Source organism: Pleurodeles waltl, chromosome 2_2, assembly GCF_031143425.1.
Source record: "Pleurodeles waltl isolate 20211129_DDA chromosome 2_2, aPleWal1.hap1.20221129, whole genome shotgun sequence".
Lineage (NCBI taxonomy): Eukaryota > Metazoa > Chordata > Amphibia > Caudata > Salamandridae > Pleurodeles > Pleurodeles waltl.
Window position 1 is genome coordinate 664,530,080 of NC_090439.1, and position 13,437 is coordinate 664,543,516.

The following is a 13,437-nucleotide window of genomic DNA, read 5'->3' on the forward strand; positions in this document are numbered from 1 at the left end:
TCAATCACATGCTTTGATTACGCTAGTATGCAAGCTTGAGGTGTCTTGTGGACCATTTACCAGCTTTACACATGTCTAAAACCAGTATGTTTCCTAGGAAAGCCATAGAGGCCCAGAATGTGCCTTGGGTTTAGTAAGAAATGTAAGCTTTGCCTTGGAACTTAAATAACCATTGTGTAAGACTCTACTTAAAAATAGGATTTCCCAAATGGGACAGCCAAAGCCACAAACAGTTGCTTTGCCTTCCAAATGCATTTTAACCTATCTATGAAGTACATGATGGCTCTTTTGACAACTAATGTGTGCAATGCTCTTTCTACAAGTGATTGAATTTATGGAAATAAACTTGATAATAGTAAATAGTTTGATTAACATGGAACAGTGAGACAACCTTAGCCACAAAATAAGGGTTTGTTGTAAAAACAACACAATGTATTTGTAGCTGAATAAAAGCCTCCTACACAGGTAGGTCTTGCTAATAACTACATCTATGCAAGGAAGTCGCTGCAATAAGTCACTGCAATGAGGAAGGCTACCTTCCACAAGAGAAGCTGCAGTTGAGAAGAATGTAACAGCTTCAAAGGGGGATCCCATTAGACACCCAAGAATGACATTAAGATCCTAAGAAAAGACTGGTGGTGTTCAAGGAGGGATAACTCTTTTTAAGTCTTCAAACATTTTTTACCACTGGAATGTTAAACAGAAAGTAATGTTTAGTTTACATGTAGGCTGCTACAGCAACCTGAACCAATGGAGCTGTGTGCTGAGTCGGACGCCTGCAAAAGCAGTAAATAACAAATAATGACTTGTGTCATGTGACAATGCTGTTGGTTCTTGGCAAGATCGTAGTGTACAAAGCATGTCCATTTGGAGCTGTGGCAAACTATTTGGTAGGTTTATGAGCCTCCCAGTTCTCCTCAGGAAGTAGAAGGATGCTGAATTAGAAGCCCATAGATGCCACACAACAAGAGTCAGTGCCTTGAGATCTGGGTGTCTCAGTTGCCCCTTTTGTTGTTTGAGAAGGTCTGCACACAGAGGTAACTTATTAAGTGGGTGAATAGATATGTCCAGTAACAAACCATCCCATGGTTGTTTTGTCTTAACGGGAGCAAGCAGAATGAGCATTGATGATGACTGTCTCATTTTCCTTAACACAAGCAGAATAAGCAGTGCTGGAAGAAAAGCGTAGCAAAATATCCCGGACAAATGCATCTACTGAGGCAAAGCCTGGGCATTTTGCAGTGTGTGCTGTAGAAAACAGGTCAACTGTGTGACTTCCCCAAAACTGAAAGCACTGATGACGAACTTGGATATTCAGCTCTCACTGGTGCATTTGTGGATGCACCTTTCTTAGCAGGTTTGCAAACTCGGTGTCCACTCCAAGAAGCTATGACTTGATGATGCCATATAGCCTGTGCTTAGGCTAACAGCTGGGACAAGAGCATACCCCTCTGATTCTGGGTATAGTATATTGCAGTCTTGTTGTCTCAACAGATGAGCATTGTATTATTGAAAATTACTGTGTAAAATATGGTTGATATCACCTGAACTGGCATTAGTCCCAAATGAGTGATGTACAGTTGCGGCTGCTATTGGGTTTAGGTGCCCTGAATGTCTAAATGTGCCTGCCACACCATGAGGAAAGCATCCACAGGAACAGTTACCTGTTGCTGAGGGTCAATAATTGATCTCCCTGGTAACAAACTGTTGCTGTTCCACTATTTTAGGCTGTGCTGAGCCTGAGCTCTACTAACACTAGCTCTTCCCACCGAGTCCTCCTCTATTGTCACTGTTTGCTCAGGCATACCTGTAGTGGGTGCATATGAAGGCACTTATCACAGAAAGAGAGGGGGGAGGTCAAGTCAGCCACACTTTCTCCTAAACCAATCTATTATCACAACAAAGTGTGACTGGTATTGGTAAAAAAAAACTCAGTACAGTAAACTTTGGGAATCCCTCATTACTGCCTCTGTACCACAAGGTGCTTTAAGAGACCTACCTACTGGTAAGTCTCCTGGCCCTGATGGGCTTCCAGTTGCCTTTTACTGAGCATTTCTAACTTCCTTCCAGGTAAGAATGCCAGTGCTCTTTAATACATTTATCGCAGACGCAGGCCTTACCACTACGACGGCTGAGGCGGAGATTGCACTCATCCCTAAACCTGGCAAAGACCTCTCGCTATCTGCCTTCTACCACACAATCACTCTCCTGAATACAGATGCCAAGATTTATACAAAGATCTTGGTGAACATTTTGGAGGCATAACTCCCTGGTCTGATTGAGCCACACCAGGCGGGCTTCTTCCGCCACTGACAAGGAGCAGAAAATATACATCGCATTGCACACTTGGTCAAGAAATCTAAGTGCCATAGTATCCCCTTCTGCCTTCTCTCGCTTGATGCAGAGAAGGCCTTTGATAGGGTTAGCTGGCCCTTCCTGAAAGCTGTCCAGCGAAAGATCGGCCTGGGCCCCATTATGATTTCTAGGATTATGGCTTCCAATGCTTTTCCTTTGGCTATTACACACGTCATTGGCCGCCCTACTCAACCCATTCATTTGGCGAGGGGTACCAGACAGGGGTGCCCGCTCTTGCCCCTATTATTTGCCTTGGTGGTAGAGCCTTTAGCCATCGCCATTCGGCAGCTGGAAAATATCAAGGACATCCCTTTCGGTGGCCGCACCTATAAAAACGCCCTCTTTGCAGATGACCTCTTACTCACCTTGACATAACCTGCTACCTCTCTGCGTGCAAATGTGCGTGTCCTTTCAGATTTTCAGCAAATCCCAGGTCTCAAAGTCAATATGACCAAATCTTATGCACTGAATCTTACAATTCCGCCATTGAAATTCTCCGCTCCGCAATCACTAGCTCCCTTCCAATGGACCACAAACTCTATTTGGTGTCTGGAACTCAATCTAAACCCCCACTCTGTCGACTTGGGTGAAAGCTAACTGGCCAGAATATTGAAAGTCTGTTTTGGAAGACCTTCGCAGGTAGAAAGCCCCTACACATGTCTTGGCTGGGATGGCTGAATGCTGTTAGGATGACTATCCTCCCAAAGGTCCTATACCTCTTCCAAACTCCAAAGTGAGGGAAGTGCCTCCCGTTCTCAAATAGGGCACTGATGCTCTCCACGGAAAAAGGAGGTCTGGAAGGCCCCAATTTGCTTGAATATTATTGGGCAGCCCATCTATGTTACATCTCAGAGTGGGTAGTCCGGGAGCGCAAGAAACATTGGTTCCACATGGACTAGGCAGTGGCATGCCAACCTCTCTGGGATTTGGCCTGGCTCCCTAAACATGCTCACCCTCGAAGCACCTTCATAGAGACCCCCACCAGGACTGTCCTGGAGATCGGAGTTAGAATAGCCCTGGTAGGGGGCCTCATAATATTCCACTCGCCTAACACCCTGGTGCGCTGCAACTTGGATTTCACACCAGCTTCAGAGACTCACTCCTGCTCCAGCTGGGAAGAGAGCAACTGTTGTGCCCTCCTTAACCTATTTGAGGGCACGTCTATTAAGTCATTTGAACACTGCAAAGTGGACTTCTGGGTGCCGGAGACTGCCTGTCTGCAATACTACCAGCTACACCATTTGGACTCTATTAGTATTCGGAGAGCAACATGGACATATACCCCTTTTGGGACACTGATACACTGCATACATACCAACTGTACTGGCATGCCGACATTAATTATGGAATCTCCCAGAAACAATGGGAAATGCTAAGGCAAGATATTCCTAAGATTTATCGAAGCATATCCCAGTGCGACAAATTGATGACAAGATGGTATTACACCCCACTCCGTTGGCATACAAAAACCCCACCACCTCAGGTCTTTGGTGAAGATGAAGCGCTACACCTGGGGACTTTCAACACATTTGGTGGTCCTGCTCGATAATCACTACATACTGGAAGGAGATTCCTGGTCACAGGTGAGGGGGTTGTGGCTTTCCCCCTCTCCAGCTCTTACACCACACCAGCCTTAGGTATACACCCAATAGACCTAAAAGCGAAGACCCACATTGATTGGCATTTAATAACTCACATGTTGGGGGCTGCCAAGCAGCTTATTGAACTTCATTAGAAGAAGCCTCCAGCTCCCCCACTGCCCAATGGCTCAAACGCCTTTGGCATGTTATGGCCATTGAACTTTTGCCCATAGGATGGCACACACGGATATGAAATTCATCCACGTTTGGCAGCCACTAATTAACTACTTCACACGCCTGGAGTTCTCTTACTTTAATACGCCCAGGCTCAGGGAGCTTCAACTATTTGACTGAGAGCAACCCACTGAAGAGGGAACCTTTGCCATACGAGCAAAGACACAATAGCTTCTTGCATACCCTCTCTCCCCTTCCCTTTTTACCCTCTTCAGATGGCCTCCCTTCACCCGATGAGTTACTAACTGCCATTTATATGCCACCGACCACCACTATTTCAGTGTTCCGTTGTTCTTCCTTATTTTCACTCTCTTTTCTTTCTGTTTACTGCTGCTACATGTGCGTGATGTTCGCAACCTTGCTCTGCCTTGTTTATATTTGTGCCACAGTGGCATACCATACATGTTCACTTTGTAGTTCCAAACTTGACTAGTTAGAGCACTGCATGTAACTATATACTATGCTTCTTCTATGCTACTTTTGGCCTGCGTTTAACGTCAATGCCTTATTGTTTTGCCCTATATAAATCTTCAATAAAAAGACTTCTAGTAAAGAAAAGACAAGCATCTTGCAATGTCCGTTCCAAACACATGCAGCACAAAGGCATTAACCAAAACCAGAAAACAAGCTGTTAAATATGTCCCGGAAGGTAAGATCATATTGAAGAGACCAAATGACCCAGGTGTAGCATGTGGTTTGTGACACAGTAAACAGTATTTTTCACATTTCAATTTCTAACTAGTGTGGTAATAAACTGGAGTGTGACCTTTGCACTGTTGTAACAAATGTGTGATTGTGTGTTTTTAGTACACTTGCTCTAAAAATCAAAGGTTAAAATGAAGTTATGGTATCTTCGATTATAACACCCTGTATGTGCCTTTGGCTATGCGCAAGAAGTTGGAAACCAATCTGCCATGGGCAGCGGAGTCGAGTGTTAGCAGAGACCTGCACTTTAATTAATATTTGTTGGTAGTTCTAAAAGAACGTTTTAAACAACATCTGTGCAAAAAGGCCCCTTTCTTTTTTTCTTTTTATTCACGGAGCTTCCTGAAATGTTGTTCAATCTCCTCGTAGTCAATTCATCAGTTTTGTTCGCCACACCATATGTGGACCTTGCACCTCATGCAATAGAGCACAAACATCAGGTGCAGATTGTCATCCTTTTGATACTATTCCAGGATCTCTCTAGGAACACTGGCACTTTGGCCCTCCTATGCTTCAGTGTATGTTCTCTCTCTCTGCCATCTTGACTATTCCTTTTCATATGCCAACTTTAAATGTTGCAGCCTAGCTGATGTTTCAAAGGAGAAGGGGCATGTTGTCTCCCCCATGGTCAGTTTCTGTTCACATTCCAGGCACTGTGCTCAACCACCATTCCCATACTGCTTCTAGACAGAGCCTAAAGCAGTTCATAGTCAGGTCCATCAATGCATCGAATTACTATGCCCACAAAGACTATTCTTACGGTCATGCATACTGTGCCCATCACTGTCCCTTGCGCTCAGCCTCCAGCCATGCACAGCTGAGGCTGTCCTTAGAGCCTGGCAATGCCTACACAACCAACTACAGATTTATTTTTATTTTGATTTATTTTTATGTTTATGTTTGAAATCTATAATGTCATTGTGAGTAACTGGGTGTAACCAGGCCCTTGTAGCCAAAAAACAAATCTGCACCTGGATGCCTTTCTCATATAAATTCTGGTTCATTAGTTCATTTAGCCACAATCAAACATATTGACACCACAATACGGTCCACATTCCAAATTGTGGGGGCAGAGTCGGTTTGCCTAGCACCTCCTTGAAGTGAGGTGACACTTCGACAGCCCCTTCAGTCTCTGGATTTATTTTCCAGAATACAGACGTTTCTTGGTGTCATTCAATGGTCACGTCAACAAACAAAATTCAGTTGTGGATAGTCAATCAGTTTGACCGAGTCTACAGAGCCAACCCACATCTCCAAGTCCGCAGTGAACCAAGAGATAAATGTTTCCCTTCTCCTTCTGATTCCTTGATGTTTTAAATTCTAACAGCCACACTTACCAAATACAATATGGCAGACACACTGACAAAGAGCTACACATTCTTTGCGTTCATTTGAAACCTGTTTTATTGGCCTACTTCTTAACTCCTGGCCTGCCTGCCATCACTGTAAATTAAAGGAGAACGAGTTAAGGATCAGCAGGTTTTATGGTTCAGTCTCAGAGACATTCTTTAGTCAATGCAACAAAGTATTCTATTATTTTTACTAACAGTTATTGTAGGAAGGTGAGTTTAGGGTGAGCACTGTTTCTATTGCTTAGATCCACAGTTTAAACACAGTTTATTTGGTATAAAAATGAGAACTTTATCCAGGAGTATTGTTAATGGCTGCAGGACATCGCATATCATGGTTCCTCTGAATGTACAGAGATGACCTACAAGTGATGGACGGTAATCTGTCATGATGGCAGCAGTAATGTCCTACGCTACCCTGACGTACAAGGTTCCGTCTGTCATAAGCTAAATCAGGCCCTCAGTTAGGTAAAGACTTGTTCTCCATGGTCCAATTCTAAAATGACCTTGATTAGGGAGAAAGCCCAGTTATGCTTGACTGTGAGCTTGTAAGCCCTCTATAGTCCATGCAAAGTCGAAAATCTTCATTTTTCTTCAATACAAAAATAAACATACCCCAGCAGAGGCTGAAGATGAAACAATCAAATCAGTTTTAAGATTACTTTATAAATAACCCCTTAAAGCGTCTGGTCAGCTGCAATAGCACAATCATAATCTCTATAGTGTGGAAGTTCACTGACTACAAGGTTAGAAAAACAAAACTGGATAAAAGCATAGTACTGCAGAGGCAAAGTAAACAGATTAGCGAATTTCATTTTAGAAGTAGCGTCTCACTTCATCTGACAAACAACTTTCAGAGGCTTAAGAATCATCATGATAGAAGTGTGAAAACACAAACATGGCCGGAACTAGTATGAAAGAACACAACCTCTCATTCTTTGCAAATAATAACCATGAAACCTAACAAAATCTAATTTCCTATAGCTCATGTATTAACCTCTCCAACTATCTGCATGGATTCACATACCTCCCAAATAATCCTACTTAACTCCTAGTAATTTAATCTACCACCAAGAACCTTGAGTGAATACATTGAATGGTTTTCTTGTGAGCACAACACCAACCCCAATAAACAACAATAACCAATTACACTGGAGTTACATCTAACCTTAGGTCTTTGGAGCAGCATGATGTAAAGTACTTCAAAACCTCATCACGGGTAGCAAGCGCTACACAAATGTAATTACAGTACAATCATCACATCGTGATCTGGTTCATAAAGAGGCTTGTCTTTTGAATTTGGGGTTTTAAAATTATGATTTTTAGCAGCTAATATTAAGGGACCACCTAACTTCAATAAAGGCCGCTAGGAAAAAAGGGTCACCTGAGTGGTGACTACATATGGAAGAACATGTTACAATAAGTGTACCAGCTTTAAGTTTGTTTATAGACTATTTGGCTCTTGTATCAGACGTTAAAAATGAAATCGTAATGTCCTACATTTAGTAAACAATAGGGCAGTGCCTCTTAGCAGATGTTTTTGATCGGAAAACGCTTGAATTAATAGCCTTGGATTAATTAATGGACTTCGTTGTCTACTGGAAATGTGTTTCCTGAAGAAAAGAAACAGTAGGATTGTTGTTCTTTAGCACCTAAACACTGATAAATTGAACACTGAAGCAGTGCCTTATGATGAGGTCATGCAAAACATCATTGCGCGTGAGGCTTTTTCTGGACTCTAAGGCTGGACCCTCTTGGTTCTTAGTGAACTGTTAATTATTTATTTTCACGTATCTTTATTTACTGGAGCTTCGGACGACTTAAATGTGTTGGCAGAAGCAGCTAACGTGTAAAAAAGCACTGGCAAAGTCAACAGGCCTCGCCTGTGCAAGAGCTATCGGCTTTGGTAATGAGTTATAGCAAAGTTGTATACCAGTGTGGCTGCTGTTCAGCATGGCTAAAAGTTACTGGCGTGTTCTGGGGTGGTGTGGATTGGAGTAGGGTAGATTGGGGTAGAGTGGAATGGGGTAGAATATAATTGAGTTGGGTGGGCTACATTGGACTGCTGTAGATTAGAGTTGAGGGGAGCAGAGTTGGGTAGATTGGAGTTGAGTGGGGTAGACTGGAGTGGGGAACATTGGTGTGGGGCTGACAATTGGGGTGAATGGGGTAGACTGAGGTGGAGCAGGGTAGAATGGGGTGGAGGGTGGGATAGATACACGTGAGGTAGATAGAAGTGGGGTGGATCAGGGTAGAGTGGAGTTAGGTATATTTGGGTAGACTGGAGTGGGGTAGACTGGTGAGGAGCCAAGTGAGGTAAATTGGGTGGAGTGGGGTAGATTGGAGTGGAGTAGATTGGTGTGGAGTGGAGTACATTGGTGTGGAGTAGGGTAGATTGGAGTGAGATATATTGGGTGGATTAGAGTAGGGTAGACTGGAAAGGAGTGAGGAAGAGAGGGGTAGGCTGGACTAGATTTGTGTGGGATTGTTTGAAGTGGGGTAGATTGTGATAAATTGAAGTGGAGTGGGATAGAGTGGAGTAGGGTAGCGTGGTGTGAGGTAGATTGGGATGGGTGGGGTAGACTGGCGTGGGGGTAGAGTAGGGTAGAATGGAGTGGAGTACAGCAGATTGGAGTGGAGTAGATTTGGATAACGTGGAGTGGGGTAGATTGGAGTGGGGTGGGATGGGTTAGATTGGAGAGTAGTGGAGTTAGATAGATTGGAGCAGAGTGGAGATTGGAGTTGAGTGAGGTAGATTTGAATGGAGTGGGGTAAATTGGGGTAGACAGGATTGTGGCAGATTGAAGCAGAATGGAGTGGGGTAGATTGAGGTAGAGTGTCGTAGACTGGGTGGATTGGAATGGGGTAGACAGAAGTGAAGTGGGGCAGATTCAAAGGAAGTGTGGTAGACAGGAGCAGGTAGATTGGAGTGGGTTACAATGGAGTGGAGTGTGGGAGATTGTGGTAGAGTGGAGTGTGGCAGAGTGGGTAAAGTGGGGTACAGTGGAGTGGAACAGAATAAGGTAGATTGGGGGGATTACAGCAGTGCAGATTGGAATGGAGTAGAGTGGAATAGGAAGATTGGGGTGAAGTGGGTTAGACTGGAGTGAAGTAGAGTGGGGTAAACTGTGTGGAGTGAAGTGGGGTAGCCAGGGGTGGAGGGGAATGGAGTAGATTGTGATAGACTGGAGTGGGATGGATTGGAGTGGACTGGGGTAGATTGGAGGGGGATAGAGTGGATTTGGAAGGAGTGGAGTAGAGAGGAGATTGAAGTGGGGTGTGGTAGACTGGGGAAGAGTCGGCTAGATTAGGGTGGAGTGGGGTAGATTGGGTGGATTAGAGTTGGGTAGATTGGAATAGAGTGGGGTATGCTGGAGTGGGTAGATTGGAGTGGGGTAGATTGGAGTGGAGTGGGATAGACTGGAGTGGAATGGGGTGGAGTGGGGTAGACAGGAGTGGAGTATGGTACATTGGAGTGGAAAGGGGTGGGGTAGATTGGAGTGGAGTAGACTGGGGTAAACTGCAGTGAAGTTAAGTGGGGTAGATTGAGGTAGACTGGAGTGGAGAGGAGTAGCATGGAGTGGGGTAAATTGGTAAATTGGAATGAAGTTGGGTAGAACAGACTCGAGTGAAGTGGGGTAAGTTGTGTAGAACGGAGGGACTTAGAGTAAGTTGGAGTAGTGTGGTGTGTCAGAGTGTTTTAAGAGTGGATTGGTATGTTGTAGAGTGGAGCATTGTAGAATGGAGCGCCCTGGCATAGAGTGGAAGGGCAAAGAGTGGAGTAGAGTTTTGTAGAGAGTATTGTAGAGAAGAGTAATGTAGAGAGCAGTAGTGTAAAGTGGAGTGGCGTATAGTGGAGTATGTGCGGTGTGGTATGGCAGTGCCATTATAAGCATATTTCCTATTGAAATGACCATTACATTTGCACAAACATACAGTTTTATGGCGCACAAACAATGTGTGGAAATGCCATAAACTAGTGTACTGATGTGTTTGGATTGTATTAAAATATTTGTTTCCACCACATTTCAGAATTATAAACAAATGTGCTTCATTTCTACTTTCCTAATTCTGATGTATTATGAAATATCAGCACAGTTCTTTATTGTTGTGTGCTAGAAATAATAACATCCTACACACTGTTCTCTTGCAGGGGTATACAGCAGGATGGATTGTCATATCAACTCTCTCCCTTTGAAGTCAGCGAAAGAAAAGTAAACACCAAGTTCCCTCAGAATACAGAGCCTGATATTTGACCTCTGTCTTTGAATGCACAGCAAATATGACAAGGTAAGAACAAGATTTAAAGGCCTGTTTACAGAAAACGGGTACTCAGCAGGACATAGGGGGTCATTCTGACCTTGGCGGTCCATGACCGCCATGGCGGAGGGCGGCGGAAGCACCGCCAACAGGCTGGCGGTGCTTCCTTGGCGATTCTGACCGCTGCGGTAAAGCCGCAGTCAGAAAAAGGGAGCCGGCGGTTTCCCGCTGGCCCAGGGAATCCGCCATGGCGGGGATTCCGACCGCCTTCCCGCCAGCCTGTTTCTGGCGGTGTCCACCGCCAAAACCAGGATGGCGGGAACGGGTGCCGTGGGGCCCCCTAACAGGGCCCCACGAAGATTTTCACTGTCTGCTTAGCAGACAGTGAAAATCGCGACGGGTGCCACTGCACCCGTCGCACCCCTTCAACTCCGCCGGCTCCATTCCGAGCCAGCTTCATTGTTGAAGGGGCTGTCCCGCTGGGCCGGCCGGCGGTCTTCTGGCGGTCGCCCGCCGGCCCAGCGGGAAAGCCGGAATGGCCGCCGCGGTCTTTCGGCGGGATCCGCTTGGCGGGCGGCGACCGCCGCGGTCAGAATGACCGCCATAGTAAACAATGCATGCACACTGAAGGGATGAACTCAAACTGGACAGCCTTCAACAAATAAAGACAGCAAATAGAAAGCAAGCAAATGTGAGTTAGAGACCACAAAGTCAATAGAAAGCAATTGAGGAAATGGATTCCCAGGGAAGCTTTTGAGAATGCACACAAGAAGTCGGGAGCAAAACAGACAGCTGTGCAGTCTGCTAGGGTTCAACTTAAAATGAAAAAAAAGGCCACTGTAGCTTCTCCTTCTCTACTATCCCTCCCCCCAAAAATCTTTCCAGCTGCTTTTGAAGTGCCTAGAAGAGCCATTTACCATAAGAAGGCAATATCTGTCAGTACAATTCAATGTTGTCGAGTTCAAAATAAAAACATATAGTAACAACATTAGAGGTGCATTTTTAAAAATAATTATGTGCATACTTTTGAGCTTGATAGCCTGCAGCAGGAGCAGGGCTGCCAACTTAATGGGTCACACCAGTATGGCGCACATGTCCCCTAAGACTGCGTCTGCATGCATAGTGGGACATGGTTGGTGACTGAGGGGGAAGCGGTACTCAGTCAGCCACGCTGTGTACGATGCCTAAGTTGAGCCTGTGGTTGCAAATGGAGCCAACTGGCACTTATTTTTGAAAAACAACAGTTATTTTCCTTATCAGATTTTGACCCAGAGAAAGAGAGAGAAAAATAACATGCACGAAATAAGAAAGAAGAGAAAGAAGGGAAAACTATGACAATAAGAAAAAGTAATAACCTTCAAAGGTGAGATAAGTGGGTAGGGAGTGTCTAGTGGTGGATTTAGGAAGCATGAGGTGTAATCAAAACTACACAGCCTTGATATTCGGCATACCAACGCCCAACAGCGCACGCCACGGATTTCTGAACAAAACTTTGGGCCCGGCACTTATTTTAGAAATTAAGCAATGGCTATGCTGGTATCATGTAACTGTAGTTACATATGTGAGCTCCAAGGACAGAGTGGCAAAGTACGCGTTTGCTTTCAGACTCAGATTAAAGATAAGGACCGCCTTTGTTTCAATTACGTTCTCAGACAGAACGAGCGCACACAGAAATGAGGACTGATTGGCCACCTTTACGTGGGGTGTTCGTTTCCAGTACCGACTTACAAAGTGGATAACACAAAAGAGGGTGGGGTGGATTGCACTTTCTACTTTATTTGGCAGCTGTCCTTTTATTATCATCTCTAAATGGGACCCAAAGAACTTAATAGCCACTTTTGTTTCGTTGTTTCATATCCAAAATATATTCGCTATTAAATGTGAAAACCAACCTGTGTTTATCAAACGAAGTCCTTGCCAATCGTGACTGCAAGATGGCAGTTATCTGATAAAGGGAACCACAAGAAAAACATTCTTATTCCCCTGAAGGTAACACATAAAACAAAATAAAAAATCAAATATTATCCAACAATTACCATTGCTGTTTGATCTGCAAGGCGATCCAGGCGAGACGCTCTGTGGAGCTGGAGAACATAAAGAAAACATTGGCATTTAGTCCAGAATTGCAAACATGCATTGGTGTCACAATAATGTAATAAATTCCCTTTAGTAAATAATTTGTAATTGAAAAATTACATCAGTATACACTGAGAAGATTAAGCAAAGTCATTTTCACAATCACCACACTTGCCTTCACGACTATATTCTTTAGGTCAAGATTACAATCTGTGCACTTCCCTCTTTTAAACTATTTATTTTCTCTCAAATAGCAATCTTTTCACAGCTTCCTTGCACTGGTAATATTCAATTTAGAAGTCATTTTTTCAGGTTTTTGTTTCTTTTCGTTTTTATTTTCTCTGTTCTGTTTGTAAAGCTTATTGTCTCCTGCTCAGATCCCTATTCTTTAGTATGCATGGAGTCATACACATCCCATCACCCTCTCTGCACCCACCTGCTTTCCACACCTCAGCCTTTTGCCTCCACTCAAAACTCCCGCATTTTTCACGGCAGAAATTCAAATCTCAACTGCCGCTTCAGCATGCATCTTCAGGTCTCTGCTCTATTGGTCAACCACTTCAAACATTATCTAGCCTATTCTACTTGGTTGTTTCCCAAATCTGTCCTAAAAAATCAGTGTCTGCAGTCTGTGCAACAAACCCACTAATGGACCAACTGCTCACTGAGCGATAATCTTGCTATAAAAGGCCATTTTGCATTGTGATCACATATATTTGGAACTAGTCTTCCTCTATCGTTCCAGGATTTTATCACATCAAGCTATTTGTTTTTTTTTCCTAAAAAGCTACCCCAATCAGTGGACGAGCTTTTTAAATTTATCCTTTTAAAAGAACAAAACGTCGAACTTGTCAGAGGATCAAAAATGATTTTTCAGC

General features: G+C 44.0%; 1 protein-coding gene across 2 annotated transcripts in view; it reads right to left on the bottom strand.

Moving 5' to 3' along the window:
- The window catches only part of NSMAF (neutral sphingomyelinase activation associated factor), a 665,048-nt gene that overhangs the window by 509,737 nt on the left and 141,874 nt on the right, over window positions 1-13,437 (bottom strand). For both annotated transcript variants that reach the window (XM_069220229.1, XM_069220228.1), the window contains exons 8-9: window positions 12,520-12,567; window positions 12,376-12,428 (exon numbers count right to left, since the gene is read on the bottom strand). In XM_069220229.1, the coding sequence (XP_069076330.1) occupies window positions 12,376-12,428; window positions 12,520-12,567 (101 nt within the window). The remainder of the gene's footprint in view (window positions 1-12,375; window positions 12,429-12,519; window positions 12,568-13,437) is intronic.